Source organism: Phoenix dactylifera, chromosome 17, assembly GCF_051530095.1.
Source record: "Phoenix dactylifera cultivar Ajwa chromosome 17, Ajwa_hap1_PhDact_Kaust_v1.1, whole genome shotgun sequence".
NCBI classification, from domain to species: domain Eukaryota; kingdom Viridiplantae; phylum Streptophyta; class Magnoliopsida; order Arecales; family Arecaceae; genus Phoenix; species Phoenix dactylifera.
In genome coordinates, this window is record NC_143206.1 from 17272158 (window position 1) to 17291831 (window position 19674).

The following is a 19674-nucleotide window of genomic DNA, read 5'->3' on the forward strand; positions in this document are numbered from 1 at the left end:
AATGAGAGGCTAAGAAAGAGCTTTCATGATTGATAAGCAGAGAAAAGGAGAACCACAGACTAAGTTTGGTACCTTTTTTCTTTGCTTTTTTTTTTTTGGGTTCATGGGTTAGGATTCGTAGATTTCATGCTAGCCAAATCCACCCCAACATATTCTAAGTTATCCCTTAAAACCAATGGGTTTTGCCGGGCGCTGCGTCGCTTTTGGGCACCCTTTCGGTTTATAGTTACAGCCGGTGGAAAACGGCGCCGTCACAAAGGAAAGAAAAGGCCAACTTAATTAATGGCAAACAAGCACGGGCAGCCACCATCCAAATATTATTCGTAGACCGCTGTCACCAACTAAATCCGATTCTTGTGGCCCACAAGAACAAAAGGAACAAAGGATGATGAAAGAAAAGCAAGGGAACGCTATATCGCACAACCATGGCGCATCGATGAAGGAAAAGGACCTTAGGCCTCTTTACTATTTCCATCTCCTTCACAAGAATCTACAAATTGATTGACTATTATGAATCAATTCACCGTGAATCTAGGATGAAATAAATCCACCTAAAATGTTTCATCCTAGATCTAGGATGGATTTTATCAACATAATAATTTCTTCTCCTTTTTTCATTTCCCTGCCTCCTTTGTAGCATCTTAGAAAGCAGGAATCATTTTTGTATATTATTGTGAAAGAAGCATCTCTTGCAGCACTATGCAACCTTAATCTCTTCTACGCTACTGCATTCGTTTAATTAATTCATGGGAGACAAAGCATATGCTTTTAGTAACTAACTTGCTTAGTCCAATGCCATATCATACTCCGAATTTAGGGCGTGACATGGTAATCCAAAAATTATGGATTTTAGTAACTAACTTGCTTAGTCCAATGCCATATCACATGGCCTCATTTATACAGTATAATGATGCTATAACATGTTGGCCATGTTACATGTAAGTTTTATGCTAGGGTCATAGTTTAGAATTCCCCGTTAAAGTGAATTCTTAAGTTTATTGGATGCCATGGATGTATCTAAATTAAAAAACAAGAACTATTAATGTGAGTTTGATAGCACCATAATGAAATATGTAATTTATTTATCTCTTATCTCTACAACAGTAAACTTATCACATTTCGACCTAGATATGGAGATAAGGCTAGATTAAAGTGCTTTTTATCAATTCATTGGAGGCAGTACCACGAGCAATTGACAGCAGCATCAGAAACAGTCCAAGATGCCGTGCTTTCCTAAGCAACGCTGGCACCAATCGCCGATTCCGCTCGTGCACCCATGCTCAACACGAGCATATATTACTAACGGAACCCAACCTAATAATTGGAAGCGGCACAAACAAATAATGGGAACAACTAAGCGCCCAGCGGAATGGCACTCACTGCCGCATCGGATTCCAGCCCAACTCGAACGCGATCTCCCGAGTTTGGGATTCTTTTTCCCTCCGTTAAATCTCCACCGCTGGTTACGGAGATCGAACTTGGATCGACGGGCGATGATTTATCCGGATTGGACCGGACCAAGGTAGAATTTTCCGCGATGGAGACCATGAAAAGATTCTCACCCTTCGCCCCGTCTATAAATAGGCCCATCTTCCCCTCGTCCGAATGAATCAGATGCTGTTTCTCCATTCGCCACTCTTTCTTCTTCCCTGTGCTCTCTTCTTGCGAAGCGATGGACGCATACGCGCTCCACCTCGCCATGGCGGCGCTGGTCGGCGCTTCCTTCGTGGCCGTCTCGGCCTACTACATGCACCGCAAAACCCTTAGCCAGTTGCTGGAGTTCGCGCGGTCGGTGGAGCGCGAGCGAGCGGCCGCCGCCGGAGGCGGCCACGAGGACGGGGGAGTGGAGATGGATGGAGAGACCTACCGGAGGGCGTCCTTGCGGCGTGGAAAGCAAAAGCACCACCGCCGGAAGGGGGCGGGGTACTACCGCCGCCGCGGCGGGTCGACGTCTTCGCCGGACGTCATACTGGCGGCTGAGGTCGACGGGGAGAAGGAGGAGGAGGAGAAGCAGATGCGACTGGCGATTAAAGGGCCGTTCAGGGCGGCGGCGGGGCCCGCCGAGGACGACCACCGGAGCCTGCCTCGGCTCCACATGGTCTCGGAAGGTAATCGGGGATCACCAGAGTTTTTGTCTGGGTTCTCTCCGGAGTGAGTTTGTTTTTTTCTACTTTTTCTCCCATTTCTTTTTTCTTTCTTTCTTTGATATTAGAAAATGGTGCGAATAATGTACACGATCTCTTTTAAGTAGTTAACAAATGAACATAATACCATCAAAATCTCTGATCAATCATATGTGTGCTTAAAAAAGTAGAAAGAAGTTGTTCGAGGGTATGTGACTGTAGACAATTATGAAGCACAATCTGTTTGAAGGTATTTGATAGCGTTTTCCCATACATGGTCTTTATGTTCTTGTAATGATTGCTATCACTCTTTCTAAAAGTTTTGTATCTTGCCAATGAGAGGAGATACTCTCTATAGCAATTGGTTAAGCAAATTATTGAGTTGTGAGGTCAACTTTGTTGGTAATGCACACGAGAGAGGTGTTTTCGGTGGAGCTAGCTTTAATATCAGGAGTGCTTGTGGTGCTTTAGTAGCTGTAGATAGTGTCTAAATTTTTGATATGATTATTCCAATGACAAAACTGCGTGCGGTGTGGGAGGGGTTGATTTAAGCTATAGAGACATCGAGAGCATCCCATATTTCTTCAGAGAGAGATTGCTTGACAGTTATTAAATGACTTTCAGATTCATAGTCTACTGATAGCAGATTCCATCTCCTTCTTTAGATTGTTGGCGATTGATGCACACATTACTTTTTATTAAGATTTTCACACACACACACACACACACACACACACACACACACACACACACACACACACACACATATATATATATATATATGTAGGAAAGCTAATAGTGCAGCTAATTAGATGACGTCTTATGTGGCCAATCACACTGTAACTATATTACGAAATTCTTCAGCAAATCTTTTCGTTCAATTAAACATTTTGGTTGCTGATTCTCACATTTGTATTTATACTCGAATAGTTTAATTTATCTGATTTACTAAAAGAAAAGCAAATTTTGATCTGGATTAAAAAAAAAGAAACAAGTGTTGAACGTAATCTACCTTCAATTTTCTCTTCACATCCGGTGACAAAAGTTGTTAAGCTAATTCTAATCTTAACTAAGAAATGAGTGTCGAAGCAAATCTACCTTAAGTTTTCTCTGCACATCCCATGAGAAAGTTGTCCTTAGTCAAAGAAGGTCTTTTGTTTTGCATCTGCTACCGATTGATGGGAGACATTCATAGTGTGGTTGATCCAATCTTCTGTATTTTCTACGGGGGTTCTGTAATTTAGTAAAATAAAAAGCCCTATCATATCTATCGTTGAATTGTTTTATGGATCCCACACCACTAGCAATTTTCACTGAGGTCTGGGCGCTTTGAAATCAAGAGCAGATTCAAATGTCTTTTGCATTACTTATGTCCAAGTCTTTTTACTATTTGAGATTTTTCCCTTCCAAAACCTTCAGGATGATTCCAATCTCTAATCCTATCTACTCTGTTTTTAGTTGTCTCACATCAAGTTCACTTTCTTGACCATCCGTGGGAATTCTTTGACAAGCAGACCGATATCTTAGTATAAATTTCTTGGGCAATTCACCTGGAAACCATATGCACCATGACCCTTTTCTCTGTCGGCGTGTGAGACCATCAAGAGGCATTATTGCATGTAATTTGCTCATGTCTATCTTTGGAGGATAAATGGACAAGAAGCATACTTAGTTCTTAGTAGTCAACTGCTCCTAAACCTACAATCTCACAATCTAGTCGCAAGCCTAAAATCGTGTCCAGGAAGATGGCACCACATGCTCAGTGCAAAACGATATGTAGATTCAAAGGTGGCACCATCGCCTTGTGATTCTCTTGCTTTATGCACTTGGTGTCTAACTAATCGGACATAGTCTAACTAAACTAACCCTGATAAACCCCACGAATCTATTCTAACTTGAGCCAAGGTGGCGGGCCGTAACTTCCATATAAGTTCTTAAAAACTTTCTGTAACAACTTAGAACATTATCCAAAATAGCTAGTTGGAAGGTATTATTTGGGTTCCTTGATTCTATATAAGTATCCAAGATCTACCCAGTGAATAATCGATATGGGATATATAAGGACTTGTGTAGACGTGTGTTTAATCTCATATCGGTTATTAATCAAAGAGATCTTGGGTACCTATATAGCACTAAGGAACCCAAAAAATACCTTTTGGTTAACCTTTTTGGGCGAGGTTCCGAGTTGTTACAATTCTATTTTCTTTACCCCTAACCCATCCCTCTCTCCGAAAAGAAAATATTCTGTTTTTGATTTGATTAAAAGAAGAAAGAATTTTCTCAATCCGTTTAACTTGAATCTATCAAAATAAAATTTCAGTTTAACAAACTTATTTCGGAGCACAACGATAGTATTTGGGCCAAATCATCAGAAGGTACCACATCGTAGATCTAGAAAAGTTATCCATTTTTTTAAAAAAAAATTATCGCAATGAGACATTATATTGCCAAATTATAGTTTTAGAAAATTTGACTCCTCGGCTTTTTGGTATGGCAAATTTTACTCATGGACCTATTCAACTCTATTTGTAGTAGCAAAATACTCCACATTGAGTTTGGTGATTTTTCTATATCCATTTCAGTGATAAAAGTCCAACAAACATTAACCAAAATAAATCTTTCTTTCTCTCTACACACACACGCACACACACAACAGGTTTTATTTCTTTTTCTAATATATTTTTTGCTTTCCATGGTTGTTTAGTCGGATAAGATTAAGCGGGGCAGTTCCACCAAATATATTTTACAATAGTCTCCATTTGTGCAATGAGTAACAGGCAAAATTAACCTTTTGCTTTAGCGTTTGCCCTTATTCTCCTCTCCATTTGCAAATCAAATATACAGTCCGAGGAAGTGATTCATAACAGCCCCCCATGGCGGTGACAACCATAGCTTAACATGTCGACGTCATCGCCAGCTCTTTCCCTATAGCGTAACAATCTCTTTTCCCCTTTAGCTTTCGTCCACGCTAAAATATAAATAAAAATTTGTTTGAATTTTTCTAAAAAATTAAGCTGAAAATTTCATAAAATATCTAAATTGAGACAGTGCAATCACTACGATCATAATTTACCGGCTGATTTAGGCCTACATTTATAAAATATCTAAAAATAGTTCTGAAATAGATCAGCCCAAATTTTATATAAAAAAAAATTGCTGAGATTTTTTTTTTTTTTCATGGGATTTAGGTCGACTCATTCTAAAGTTATTTTTGAGTATACCATAAATATAGGCTTAGCCCATTTTGTAACTCATGATATTATTGATTGTACTGCCTAATTGTTCAAATAGGAAATATGAACAGGATGGAAAGAAAAAAAGAAAAAAAAGAGGAAACAATTATAAGAAGAAAAAGGGGTGCAGGTATCATCGGTCAGATGAGCCGAGGACCGGAGACGATGCGGGCGTAAAGGAACTCGTTCCAAGTGTCCGGGAGGCCCGGGAGGCACCAGTGGATGCAGTCGGCGAACTTGGCCGGGTCCGCCTGCTGCTCCGGCGTCAGCAGCTTCCCCTGCCGCAGCGTGTGGACGGAGGTGTGCGCGTCCTTCCGGAGCTCCGACAGCGCGGTGATGCTCACGAACCACACCGGCACTTTCCTCATCGACCTCGTCACGTTGCTCGCCACCTCGAACAGCCTCCAGTCCGTCCCCAGGTCCAGCGCGTGCCGCGGGTTTATCACCGGTTTCGTCTCCATTGCGCACTTTATCCCGCTCGGGTTGTCCCACGCCTCACTCCTATAATGAGCATCACATGAGACGTAATAATTTATTCCAATCCTACTCGGCCCAAACGAGAGATACAAATGATCTAGACTTTATGGTTAATTGATTATGATAACAAGATAACATGTGATGTCAATAATTGATGTAGCGTGGCAAGAGCAACCAAGGGTTGCTTCACGACAAAAATTATGGTATCCAGATCCATAATGATCGAATGGAAGATATTTTTTAGGTTTTTTAGTCATGTATAAGTATCCAAATTTTTTTGGATAAATAATTGGTATGAAACTAAACACACGCCGGCACAGAATCTAATATGCACCTAAATGGTCAAGTTATAGAGATGTTTTCGTTACTTGAAATGATTAGGAGACGTGCTCATGAAGAACACCATTGTTCGCTGGGGATCCACATTCTTTTCCACCCACTTAGCCCATGTTTTGAGGACCCTCCTGTAGGCTTCTGGCCGGTCTACCTCATCATACTCCGTGGCTCCCTCATCGAATGATCCTCTCCTGTTTACTCCAAAGCAGAATGCCGTTGACAAAACATCCACCGTCAGAACATGAAAGCATACCAAATTTCTTAGACAAATACTCACAGGACTTTCATGTTACGGGTGTTCATCCACCAGATGTAGGTATTAAAGATGAGGTAGTCTACTTTCTTCCAATTTTTCCCATGCTTCTTGATTGATTCTGGCATGATGATCCGGTTCTGAATGCTGTGAAAGTTCGGATCGTCCGAGTTCGATTCCACCAGGAACGGTGCCCAGTAGAACTCCACCGTAGCATCGTACTCCTTCGCATTCCAAACAATTTCAATCAAATCGCTGCAGATAACTTTCCATATCAATGAATCAAAAATAAATAAGTCACCTCGGCCCGGAAGACATTGAGCGAGCCGTTCTTAACGAGTGTCTTCTTGCCTGGAGGAACCGCAGACTGGACCAGGCACACCATGGACTCCCACTGGTTCCGGTTCAACGAGTCCCCTACAAACATCAGCCTCTTCCCTCTCAGCCTCTCCAAGAGTATCCTCGCATCAAACCTTATATTTTAAAGGAGAATTAAAAAAAACAAAAATCACATAAACTCGAGTTGAAATTCTCGATTCACATAACAAATTCCAACTCATAACCGTGTCCTTGAATCGAACCAAATCAAAACAATGATGTTAATTACTAAAACACGCTCATATACTCACCGAGGCAGGTTGCAATCGCGAGGCTGCCACCTCCACTTCTGGTAGGAATCGTCCTTCCTGCCATTCCCCATGCACGTAACCTGCTCCGTGAGGAACTCGCAGTCCTGCTCCTCGTAAATTGGGCGCGTGATGTTGTCGTACACCCACTCGCCGGCGAAGAGGTCGCACCCCTCCGGCACGCCGACCACCGTCCTATCCAGCACCGCTCCCCGATCCTCCTCAAACTCCGCCTCGGCCAAGCTCTCCTCTTTTCTGACCTTCCTCCCCTTAGGCCCGGACTCGGCTGCTCGCTCCTCGCGGGCCTCCTCCTCGAGCAACGGTAGCTGAACCCTGGGACCGTCCTCATCCGCGAAAACCGCCTTGATGGGACTCTCCTCTTGCTCTTCTTGCTGCGCCTCCGCCTCTGTTATTGCGCTCTTATTGCTCTTGGTCTTTCGAACTTGGTGGTGGTTCTTGACCTGGAAGTCTTCTTGGATGGAGGAGGGGTCTTGGTATTGGTGAGTGACCTCCTGGGATTTGGCTCCAGTGCTGGAGGAGGAGGGGAACTCGGCAACGGACTTGATGTCTTCGTTGTACATGAACAAGACCAAGAGGACGACCGAGAAGACAACGACAAAGATCGAGAGGTTGCCGTTCTTCCGGCCATTGAATAATGCCGCGTGCTTCAGCATGAACGGCTCCGGCACGAAAGGCGATTATGACTTCCGGCGAGCAAAAAGCATCGGAGAGCACCAAAGAGCGGGGGAGGAGATGGAGGAGTGGATATAGAGAAAGGGGTTTGGTGGGATGAGGCTGTAAACATAAATCTTTGAATTATCTTAATCTGAATAGTGAAAATCTTTTCTCCCTCTTGACCTATAACCATCCAGTAACCAACCACGATTGGTCATGTGAGTCAAAATCTAGTAATTTGGATATCAATAAAGGGGTTTGGTGGGATGAGGCTTCCTCAAGGGAGGGGCTCGTCTAGTAATTTGGATGGTGAAGGATGATGCATTCCTTTTCTTTATTCAGTCCCCACTAAAGGCTAAACGAAAGAACACTCTTTTAAGAATCCAGCTGATGAAGAAGGCGATGGGAGGTGAAGGAGTAACATGCAAGCTTACGAAATGGGAGTTCTCTTTATTCGGTGGGTGCCTTTGGTACAAGAAGCTGCTATCAGTATGATTGCATTTGCCGGATGCGAAGCAAGTGCGGTGGGTGGACTCTTGCGGCGTTTAGCAAGCAATGCAATTGGGCTCTGATTCATTTGGGATATAAAATAGAGAAAAATAATACACAAAAAGTCGCGCATGATGCTACTTCTACGGAACTGGTCCCCTCGGCAGGAGCATTCTCGCTTTCATTGGACGCTAGTTCTTCGTGTATGGTTCTGCGGTCAACGGCAATGGCCGGACAGTCACCTCTCATTTTTAGGACTTTTTTTGGTTTTCATCTAAATATATTTTTTTTTAAAAAATAATTCTAATGACATGATGCCTGTAAAAAATAACTTTGACATATTTAATTGATTATAAAAAATAATATATTTCAAATTAGCTTATATTTAGTTAAGTATCTGTTTTTCTAAAAAAATTGTATAAAATATCTATTATATCATAATAACCAAAATTTTATTCATAAATTTTTATGGCTTAAAAATATTTTTTAAAAAAAATTAATTTCTAACGGGTGTGAAAGTAGTTTTTCCATATTACTTAGGAATTCTTTTTTTTTTTATAAAACATGAGAATTTTATTCTCGTGGAAATGTTACTTTTCTATTTTTTTAAAAAAATTTTAGACGCACTTCCATAAAGTACAAATATAAAAATTAACATTTTTATCTAAAAATTAAAAAAAAACATATTTATACATATAGATTCTAGGATTGGAATGTTACAAGCATCTCACTATTTTATTTCTACACATATTCCTATTAGAATTTTGGGTTTATTCAAACTTATGGCTATGTAATTGTGAAGATAGTTTGCATTAATGAGATTTAAAATTTGAAAGTATTGAGTCTTCCTCCTCCTCCTCTCTCTCTCTCTCTCTCTCTCTCTCTCTCTCTCTCTCTCTCCTTCCTACTTCTCTGTTCTTCTATCTTGCATCATGGACTCATCAAGATTGTTGTTGTCCCTGACGGATCCATGAGCTTAGGTTTGGATCCTATGCAGGTCCCAACTTCTATTGGGTACCTGATGACCGGATATGATCAACTACTGGTTCGGATTTGAGATTATTGAGTAATTGATTTTGTTCTAACATTAATTCCTTTGAGATTATTGAATAACCGATAGAGTTGATGGTATACGCTTGTATTAGGTATAATATGAATATAGAAAGAAGGAGACCGAGTCTGTAAAATTATCAAACTTGAAAACCTATAAGACCGACATGATGATGTTTCCACTTCTAATTGCAGTATAATCAGCACACTAACTATGGGAGTTATATTATACAGTCAGTATCAATTCATTTGCCCGTCAAATCTGAAACAATCCATTTAGTAGATTATTCTCACTTGGAGGACGGACCACATGTAATACCCATCAAAAAAGTGTTCAGATGTATCACAGTTAATACTCTTATATTTTTAAATTTCTTTCACTAAATCTAATGGTTCGGGTTGGAGGATGACATCCAAGGAGATCATATGGTCTTTGATGGTCCTGCATAATATCGGACAAGCCCACTCCCTTTCAGATAAAGTTGATCTGCACCAAACATGTACTGCAAGCTGTACCCACACCTTTTTAGGTAATCAAGCAGATAGACAGCCATCAAACAAAATAGTTCACAAACACATACCTTATCATACATAAGATATATTATTTGATGGCTGTTCATTTTCTCATAGCAGCCATCAAGAACTGCACAACACTCTATGATGCAGCCTGCGCACCACAGAGGATTCTGGTTGATTCAGAAGCGCATCCTCAAACAACATGCTCGTGGGAGCCTTCAACTAATCTCACCAAGGTTTGAGGAGGGACTATGGATGAACAGTAATGATTAATAAATTCCAGTATAAAAACTACTCTGTAGCTTTATATTTGAACAAAGTCAAAACAAGGCAACCCTCTAATTTTCATATACTCATCATATGCTTATTATGTGAGGAATTACAAGGCGTTCTGCTTTTAGGAATGGCTGGAGGGAAGTCACTCCCTTTTCAAGTGAGAGCGAACGCCAACTGAAGTGAGAGGATCCGTCCTCTCCTACCAGTTGTTTGCAACCTTCGAGGAATGTCAGGACCCAATGAGCGTGTTCGCGTTCATTGAAGTATCACTTTCACGATGAGACGCATCTCACTCGGTTGGCGAGGCTGCAACTAATGAGAGTCGTAACTGAGGTGTAAAACTAAACAAATTTTGATGGGAATATACTTGTTAATTAACTGTGGTATAATATTAATGCATGGTGATCAATGCATTGGATGGAACAAACTCTTCAGTCCCTTCCTGCTGCTTGGCAGTGCTCCCAAATGTTAAGACCATGAATCCTAGCTCTTTATCAAGGTTGTATATATTTCCATCGCAGATCTCAAAGTGCTCCAAACTCTATCGTTCGTCCGCCTGCACAGGCCTCGAAGCGACCCATGGATGATCCAACTGTTGTTCCAAAATTTGCTGCATCGTATTGGTGTTGTATACAAGCTTAGAAACCCAATTTGAACTATTTGATGCATGATCATATCCAATAGAGAATGTTAGTTCCTGATATTTTTCTGTTTTGAAGAACGATATTTCACAGAACTAGCCTGAAGTATACAATGGTAATGACATAGTTTTGAAGTGTTAGAACTATGTAATCTCCTAGAGAATGAATTCCAAATTAGCCTTGCCAAGACTCTGTAGTTAGGCAAGAAACCAATCCAGACACCACTTACAAGCATCCAACGCCTTCATATCTTGCTGTTTGCATACTTTTTTTCTAGTTGTCAATAACTCGAACTTTCGAACCTCTTCCACCTAACACTAACTGGCCACAGCTCAGACTGGCTTTCCTATGTGGTCACTCAAGTACACTACTTTTCCAGAACTTTTCTCATGTTCCCTTGCTGCATCAGTCTTGAACCAACCACGCTTTGGCATCTTCCGTCCAAAGAATTGCCGTAGATTTAATCTGTCTGAATCCTTCTTTCTACAGTGGAGAACATGTTAAATTGAAAGATTGTTTTCTACGCTAATCCTTTTCCTACTTCCCACTATTACACGTAATATTATTTTCTTTTCATTCTTACCTTTCCATACTAACTATAACCAATAAACTATGATTGCTTTCTGTTCCAGCAACAGCATAACTTTCGCTTGTTTACTACTGAATAACAACTCAAAGCAATCTTGCTAGTCACAATAGGAAAGAATCAGTGGTTGTTTGTGGCAACCAATGTGCTAGAATACTTGCTAAGAGTGACCTACATCCACCTGTTTAAATACTTGCTAAGAGGGACCTATATCCACCTGCTTAAATACTTTTAAGAGAGACCTATATCCACCTGTTTTAAGTCATGAGATAGCTTTAACATTTTGTTTCGGGACCATGGCATGAAAGATAAGCCCGAGATTTACCATGACACATCTTGTGCCTTGATGAACTATATAACCTAGACCAAGATTTTGAGAACCAAATCTAGGTTACAAACTGAAGTAATTCTGTTTGATAGTTAGTGGCATACTTTCTCTCAAAAAGAAAAAGAGAGAGAGATTAAGTTATCAAGCGTAGCGAGTCGCGTAGCAGTGATATTTAGATCATGTTTTCAGTCAAAAAAAAAGAGAGGAATTTGGGTGAATCATTTGGATTTGGCATTGCATATCCTTGCTGACATATGTCCAAGAAAGGGATTTTGGCTCATGACCAACCTGTACTTATATGGGAACTTAGCACCTGGTCTTTTGCTTGACTGCTATTAGACACCTGGTCTTTGCACAGTTAATTATTTTACATTAGTCCTTAATACACAGTCAGGCTCATTTTATGCAAGGATCAGAGACTTAATATTAAATGGCTACTGAAATAATAGCTCAAGAATAAAATGCCATCTGTGGAAACTAAATGTAAATTTTGAGTCGAACCAGGATGCAGACTCCAACTTCCACTGTTTAAAATGCAGGTGTCAGATAAAGTCTGAAGATCGATCAGTCGAGTCTATCAGATCAAGAATTAAAAGGCTTAGATGTCGATAGAAGGCTCCATAATCTTTTTCCTTCAATTTTCCTAAGAAACATGGAAGTTCTGCAGTTTTGATCATATCCCCCTTTTCTTGCAGGGTTCAGCAGATTTGCTGGCTGCAAAGGAGGTTGCTGATTATTTGGGAACTGTCCACCATGAGTACTTCACTGTTCAGGTACTGGAAAGCAGTAGGCCTCCTCATGTGCCTTCTCTGTAAAGGTGAACTCTGAAAATTACAAGAATTCTGGGTTTCATATTAACTGATAGGATGGCATCGATTTATCGAGGATGAAATCTATCACATCGACATGAATGATGCCAATACAACCATGGTAGTATGCTCATGTTTCTTATGGCTCGGAAGATCAAGTCACTAGAAGTGACGTTGGTGATCTCTGGCAAAGGCTTAGATGAGCTTTTTGGAGGCTATTTATATTTCCATAAGGCACCTAACAAGTGTGGTTTTAATGATGATTTCACTTGTATCATGTCATCTACAGATAAAACCTCTTCACCTGTATGATTGCTTAAGAGCTAGTAAAGCTACATCTGCATGGGGAGTGGAAGCTCGTGTGCCTTTCTTGGATAAGGAATTCATTAGTGTTGCAATGAGCACTGATCCTGAATATAAAATGGAAAGTTCAATAAACCACTTAGTCTTATTTTTTTCCTTTAGGCAAAATTCTTACAGTGATTTCCAAGGTGGTAAACACTCTGCATTTATGAGCAGATCAAACCTGATGTGGGGCGAATAGAGAAGTGGCTATTGAGGAAAGCCTTTGATGATGATGAAAACGCCTATCCGCCAAAGGCCTGAGAACGTTTCATTGTAGCGTCCATGCTAACTTTTCTTTATGAGATATAACTTTTCATATTTAAACAGAAACGTTTAAGAAATATCCTATCAGAACTAGATAACTAATTAAAACATGTTGTCTCTAAAGGAAAAACAGGTAATAATATTAAAAAATTTGATGATCTTGCACAGCAAAGAAACTCAGAATTGCATCTCTTGACTCTGCAGCATATTCTCTGTAGGCAGAAGGAGCAGTTTAGTGCTGGTGTTAGCTGCAGTTGGATTGATGGACTGAAGACTTATGCAGCAAAACATGTAATTTGTCTAGTAATCTTTTTATCTATCATTTTTCTATTATCTCTGTTTTCTGTCTCTAGCTTTGTTATCACCAAGATACTTCTATCTTCATCACAGGTCAAGGACTGAAAAAAAAATGATGGTGTTAGCTCTATTATCTTCTCTGTTTTTTGATTTTGTTGGCCACATTCACATCCGTCGTCGCATGTGAGCCGCCGATGTGCCAAAAAAGAAAAAAAGACTGAATGATGCAGCACATATACCCACAAAATACACCCACCATAAAAAAGGCCTACTACTAGAGAATGATCTTTGAAAGTTTTTTCCCCGCAGGTGGTTAACCTTAAGGCCATCTTCTACTTCCATCAGACATTCCTAAAAGAGCATGACAAGATTTTGTTATAATTTTGATGCTGCAGAATTCTGTGAGATTGACGGTCCCTGGGGGTCCAAGTGTGGCTTGCAGCGCCGCCAAGGCTATCGAGTGGGATGCTTAGTTGTCAAACAATCTTGATCCCTTACGAAGAGCTGCAATTGGTGTTCATGTTTCAGCCTATGATCTCCTTCTACCTACTTCTCTTGCCACTAGGAAGTCCCCTGCCAAGATGGTCTGCTTGAAGCCAAGAATGGTCGAAGCGGCAACTGCAGGACTCATCATCAGTACCTAATTTTCTTTAGAAGATATCTATGGTGGTTGATTTTTAGGTGTAGCTTAATCTATTGTCTTAGTTGTTTCATATGATATTGATTAGCCGATGTAATCATGTCATTAAATCATTATGGTACTGGGATGGATAGAAACCTATGAAATTTGTATCGAATCGTTACATGTCTTTGTTTAGCTCTTCATTTAACAAATAAGCATAAAGGAGCTGATTCCATGTATCTGGAACTCCTGGCAAGCACCAGTGAATGCAATCAGCGTAGTATCTTGGGTTGGCCTTCTGCTTATCGGTTAACATCTGTCCTTGCGCTTCTGTGTAGACTGATGAATGACCATCGATTCGGTGCTCTGAAAGTTGTGTTATGTTCAGCAAAGCGACAGGGACTTTCATTCGTCTGATAACACTTGCAACCACCTGCATCATCCTTTTGTCTGATCCGCTCCCCCAGTGTCCTCTTTTCATGACAGGTCTTGTTTCATTGTAGCATTTGATCCCATTCTTGTGGTTCCAGTCTGAGCTCCTGCAATGAGTGGGAGGAAAAAAAAAACCAAAAATTTTGAGCTCACATTTCAGTAATCAACTTTCTTAAAAGCTCAGGAATAATTGAGATACCTTAAGTGTGTGGGGGACATTGTAGTAAAGAACACTCTAGTCACATTTGGATTCACATTAGAATCTATCCAATTGGCCCATGTCTTCAGACCAATTCTATAAGCAACATGAATATCCAGCTCCTCAAACCCTTCATCCCCATTAGCAAATGAACCCCACCTGAACCCAGTAACATCATGAAGACACAATAACTACACGATAAAGTATGCTTACTTGCTAGATTTAAATATAAAACGTTGCACAGCGAAGAAAAATTACCCAATGAAGAGCATTGTGAGAAATCAGCACTTACACAGACTTGATCCTGTGGCCGGTCATCCACCAAACATAGGTGTTAAAAACAAGGATATCGGCTCCTATCCAATGTTGTGCATGCTTGGAAACGGAATCTACATGTAAAATTCTCCTGCTTGTGTCGATGATAACGTTGGCATCAGAATTGGACTCGATAAGAAACGGTGCCCAGTAGAACTCGATTGTAGCATTGTACTCCTATCAATCAATTGAAGAGCCTGCTTAGTCAGAGCAGCATCAGCTCTAGAGCTGCAGCACCATCTACTTCAAGAGTTGTCAAATGGCAATACCTTTGCCCTGAAGACGGATAAAGTTCGACTGCGATTCATGGATTTTTGTTCTTCCGGTATCTGAGATTGCACCAGGCAGACAAATGACTGCCATTGTCCCCTCTGCAGCGAATCTCCGACAAACATCAACCGCTTTCCTCTCAGCTTTTCAAGCATGGCAGCAGCATCAAATCTATGAGATATAATGTTTTACATTATATGATGGATAAGGATAGCCCTTTTCCAAGCACTCCTAAGACTGCATAGCTAAGTGTGATTTCAATACACTAACCTTGGTAAATTGCAATCATCTAGTTGCCATTCCCAGTACAGGTAATCCGTATCGGGCCTTCCATTCCTCGTACATGCCACTTGTCTGTCGACATATGGGCAAGTCTGATCAGTATAGGGAGGCTTCCTAGAACTGTTGAAAACCCACTTCCCATTCATCACACTGCACTCGTTGGGATCGAATGTGATTCTATCTTCATCGATAGTGTCATCTTCATTGGAAGGCTTTTCTTTTTCCTCTGGTAAGAACAAGAACAATTCATATAAAAAATCACAGTGCAGCATTTAGAATGGTGCGAACTCGATACAAGGTGCAGTTACCTGAAGACACCTTACTAGAATTGATAACTGCATCCTTTCTAGAACAAGATCTAAGCTTAATTAAAGATGGACGTACCAGTTAAAGCTCGGAGGTCCTCGGTGAAGATCACCCCAACCAATGCTACGGCGCTGATGACGATTGCCATGACGGAAAGCGGGAGCTTCCCTCTTGATATCTTCATCGAATCGACGCAGAGTGGAGGCAGAAGGTGAGGACTGCTTCTTCCGGTGTAAGGATATAGAGGCAATGGGAACATCAGGGTGGTGGTGCGGTGGTGCTACAGAAATGATGAGAAAAAAGAAAGGAGAAGAAAAATTATGTGCTGTGTGGGGTTCGTTAATGGTCATTGAGTAAGAGTAAAGCAAAAGCGAAGTAGACTGCTGCTCCCACCAATATTGCTCATTATTTTCTGCTCTCAAAAGGCAATGCAGCTCCAACCACTGATAATTTTTTGCTTTCAAGCACCTTTTGAGCTCATTTACATCAAAATGGAAAGCTTAGCGTACCAACTGAAAGCTTCATCTCTCCTACTCTTCACTATTACACCTGCTCTCTCGCGAAGTGTTATATGTTTCTTTCATGGAGGGTTATATCGAAGACAAGGATCAATTTTTGATTCAGCCACCTTAAGTTACTAAGGTAGCTGACTGCTATATCCGAGGCCCATCTTTGACAGCCATTGATCATGTTCAGGTTCGAGAGTCTGACCCAGTTGCTCGGAACAGCTGCTGCCTTTTTCTTCTGCAACATCCAGCGACCCCCTCGCCCCACTCACCAGTGCATCGCTTAGATGGTATTATGGAAGTCCTCACCGTGTGGTGTCTTTAAGGATTTGGGTGACTATGGCTCTCTAGTTTAATGATTGCATTGGATTTTATGATACAGAAATAAAGGTGTAAATATTATTTTTAGATGGCCATGCTTCTCTACTTGGGTGATATGAAGTAAGGAAAAGCACTAATGAGAATAATTACAGTTAGATAATTCGAGCAGCTTTCCCTTCTCATGTTGTAAATCCTTTTGTTTACATATTTTAGTAGTCAAGACTACGTTTGATTTAAAAAAGTAGATTTGAAGATTTCGTTCTGTAAATTATGAAGTGGCGAACTACATCATCCTTTGTGACCATACTAAATGTTCCATTGTCCTTAGCAGCCCTTCTCTTGTCGAGATTACTCTTCAGATTAAAGAAGGAGATGCCCATTCTTGTCAAGATTGATCTTCAGATGAATCAAAAAATTGCCCAACTTTCTTTTGTCCCCTCCGAAGAAAAGATCACTACCTTTCACCATTAGCCCAGCAGGAGAGGAATATTGGCAAATAATTTTACCTTGCTTTCTTGTTCCTTTATTGATGTAAATTTTAATTTCTCTCTCTTTTTTTTCCCTTCTCAAAGATGCACATGTATGACCCTTGATCCTCTCACACTGCAAGATAATAAGCTCAGTGATGCCAAAATAAACATTCGCATATGGACGTGCTGTGGGTAATGGACAGCAGCTCTAATCCCTATACTTCTTTCCAAAGAAGTTCGGGAAATTTATTATCATGCCAATATGCATCTTTCTTTTTCGATGGAAGGATCTGCTCATGATCATCAGAGTTGCCAATATGCATTCAGTAGTCTGCACTAACAAATGAGAATCTGGAGACAATCATGGAGACTGCTATTGTACAAGAAAACATTAGAAGTTCAAACGAAGAACAAATACAACCGAGAGCTGTCATACAATGTACTGAAGACGAGCACAAGTTGTCATACAGCTGAATAAGAAAAATTTTACAGCATATATGTTAATCGATTCTCAATTTATGACAAGTAATATGGCAGTCAAATGGATGAGGGTTACTTTTTTTTAACTCTACTTTAGTGATTTGACCAGTGCTTTGGTCTTTATGGTGACCAGTATTATCTTGTTTTTTGGGTAACAGAGTTTTATCTTCAACAAGTTCTTTACCATTCTGGAAAATCCTTCCTCAAAGTTTCACACTGCAGCAGTAGCATCATCAAGCGTATCTCCAATCCCATCATGTTTCCCTTTGCTCTACTTGCCGCATGGAGGAACTTCTTGTTGAGACCTGTGTCCTACAACAAGCTTTCAATGGCCTCGGATACAGGCTTATCATAGCGTAGAATTGCTCATTAAACTAAACTTCACGTACCGGACTAGGAGCTGAAGATTCATTCTCTCTCTCTCTAAATCCTTCTGACCACTCTCGATGTTCCATGTTTTCTTTACTGAGTCGCAATCAGTTCTGAATCAGGTGATGTTGCAGCAACTGAGAAAAGACCACTTGAAACACTTGGCACATCCACCTGACACTGCTCCATCACAACGAACCAATATCGATCAGTTGTTCCACGGCCTTTATGAGGAAGATCCAATCAGTTTGGTAACTGAATAAATGGTAACAAAGGGATTCTTGAACACCTGCTGTTGGAGACATCCGAAACCAAACAATTCCATTAAATGCAGGTAGTATAAAATCTTTACAGCCTTGAGCCAATGTTCTGGTTTCAAACATTTGGTTAGTCTTTTCTGAGAACTTCATTGTTAAAATTATGCAAGAGCCTTTTATTGAACATAACTGGAGCAGTAACAATGATGATACTTAGCTGAATAAGAAAGTAAAGATGATGTTCCCCTGCTTACCAATAATAAATAGGATTAATTTTTAAAAGATTTCTAAAAATCAATACAAGCGAGACTGTGTAAATACTATAAAGATACATGAAAGAGATTAGATGTACACATTAGAAGAACCACCTACTTATAGGCACCATGCAGTGAACAAGCAAGCATTCTACGCAGACTGACTGCACTCCATGCATCAAGTGGGACCAAGGCAGCAGGTGAATCTTGTATTTCTTTATGTTATATAAAAAAAAGATCAATCAACAACAATAATGGCTAAAACTATAGTTTTAGTGCGAAATTGCAAAAAAAGGATAGGGTATGCTGCTCTTTGGGCTCCTTAAAACAAAACAAATAATTTATTGATGTTGCAACCTCATTCTCACCATAATATAATCTCACCCAAAAAGAGTTCTTAAAAAACAAGGTAAATATAAAAGAACGACACATTTACGATCATGCTTATGTGGTACTGGATAAATAGACAAAAAGACCTTACCAAGCTTGCCCTGATAAAGGCAGACATAACAAGTCCTTTGATCTCGAAGCAATCCTCGCTCCAATGGGTTTTCATCTTGATCATAACCTGTGTTCAGTCACCTACTCTCTTTTTTTTTTTTTTAACCTTAGATTGCCTTGGCAATTTGCCTATCAGAACTATCTCCATCAGATGGTTGTCTATCGCTGACCCAGGATGTCATCATAAGCATGAAAAGCCAATTCAGACACCCTCAATGCCAAAGATAAACCTCAGTATATTGTTCTGATAGTCACTAAAATTCTGGTTATGATAGAAGGGTGGAAAGAAAACTCCTTGCGTTGCTCAAATCACCCTTATCAGTTTCAGTTCAGGTTGCTATACCCATTTACCTCCATTGCAGTTGTGTCTCAACACTCCAAAACACTAAAAACAGTAAAATGTGTGAGAAGATTCTTCCAGTTGCAGGCTTTGAAAACTAAACCTTATTTCCTAAGACACCTTATTTACTACCTTATCAATTAAGCTAGGGAAGGTGAACAATTAGAAGACTCCTGATAATTAAAAACACTATATCCTAAGCAATCATGTGGCAATGGTAATCTTTGACAATGAAAAAAATTGTTGTACCAAATTATTATTAATATATATGGAACTTCTTTAGACTTTTCCCTTTTGTCATATGGAAAAATATGATACTCTCCACCACCATAAGAATACTAAGAAAATTATTGGGAACTGGAGTAGATATCAAAATGCAGCAGGATTGGCCCATTTGTCCTCATACTCTTCAAGAACATGAACATG

At 40.2% G+C, this 19674-nt stretch overlaps 3 protein-coding genes and 1 long non-coding RNA gene across 4 annotated transcripts; 2 read left to right on the forward strand and 2 right to left on the reverse strand.

Moving 5' to 3' along the window:
• Nucleotides 1–1598: 1598 nt before the first annotated feature.
• On the forward strand, nucleotides 1599–5533 carry LOC103706702 (uncharacterized). The gene is made up of 2 exons (XM_088713404.2): nucleotides 1599–2108; nucleotides 5415–5533. The coding sequence occupies exons 1-2, from the start codon at nucleotides 1673–1675 to the stop codon at nucleotides 5531–5533; spliced, it is 555 nt and encodes a 184-aa protein (XP_088569530.2). The 5' UTR covers nucleotides 1599–1672.
• ESK1 (trichome birefringence-like protein (DUF828)) lies at nucleotides 5366–8211 on the reverse strand. The gene is made up of 5 exons (XM_008790908.6): nucleotides 7052–8211; nucleotides 6724–6895; nucleotides 6447–6646; nucleotides 6202–6360; nucleotides 5366–5857 (listed from the first exon to the last, which is right to left on the reverse strand). Exons 1-5 carry the CDS (start codon nucleotides 7720–7722, stop codon nucleotides 5497–5499), a joined length of 1563 nt encoding a protein of 520 aa, XP_008789130.4. The 5' UTR covers nucleotides 7723–8211; the 3' UTR covers nucleotides 5366–5496.
• Nucleotides 8212–14064: 5853 nt separating this feature from the next.
• LOC103706701 (putative xylan O-acetyltransferase 8) lies at nucleotides 14065–16117 on the reverse strand. The gene is made up of 6 exons (XM_008790906.5): nucleotides 15829–16117; nucleotides 15433–15670; nucleotides 15162–15333; nucleotides 14870–15069; nucleotides 14578–14736; nucleotides 14065–14485 (listed from the first exon to the last, which is right to left on the reverse strand). Exons 1-6 carry the CDS (start codon nucleotides 16007–16009, stop codon nucleotides 14125–14127), a joined length of 1311 nt encoding a protein of 436 aa, XP_008789128.2. The 5' UTR covers nucleotides 16010–16117; the 3' UTR covers nucleotides 14065–14124.
• Nucleotides 16118–16148: 31 nt separating this feature from the next.
• Nucleotides 16149–17613, forward strand: LOC148699675 (uncharacterized). The gene is made up of 2 exons (XR_015974275.2): nucleotides 16149–17069; nucleotides 17150–17613. It is a non-coding gene; the product is annotated as an uncharacterized LOC148699675 (long non-coding RNA).
• Nucleotides 17614–19674: the final 2061 nt, after the last annotated feature.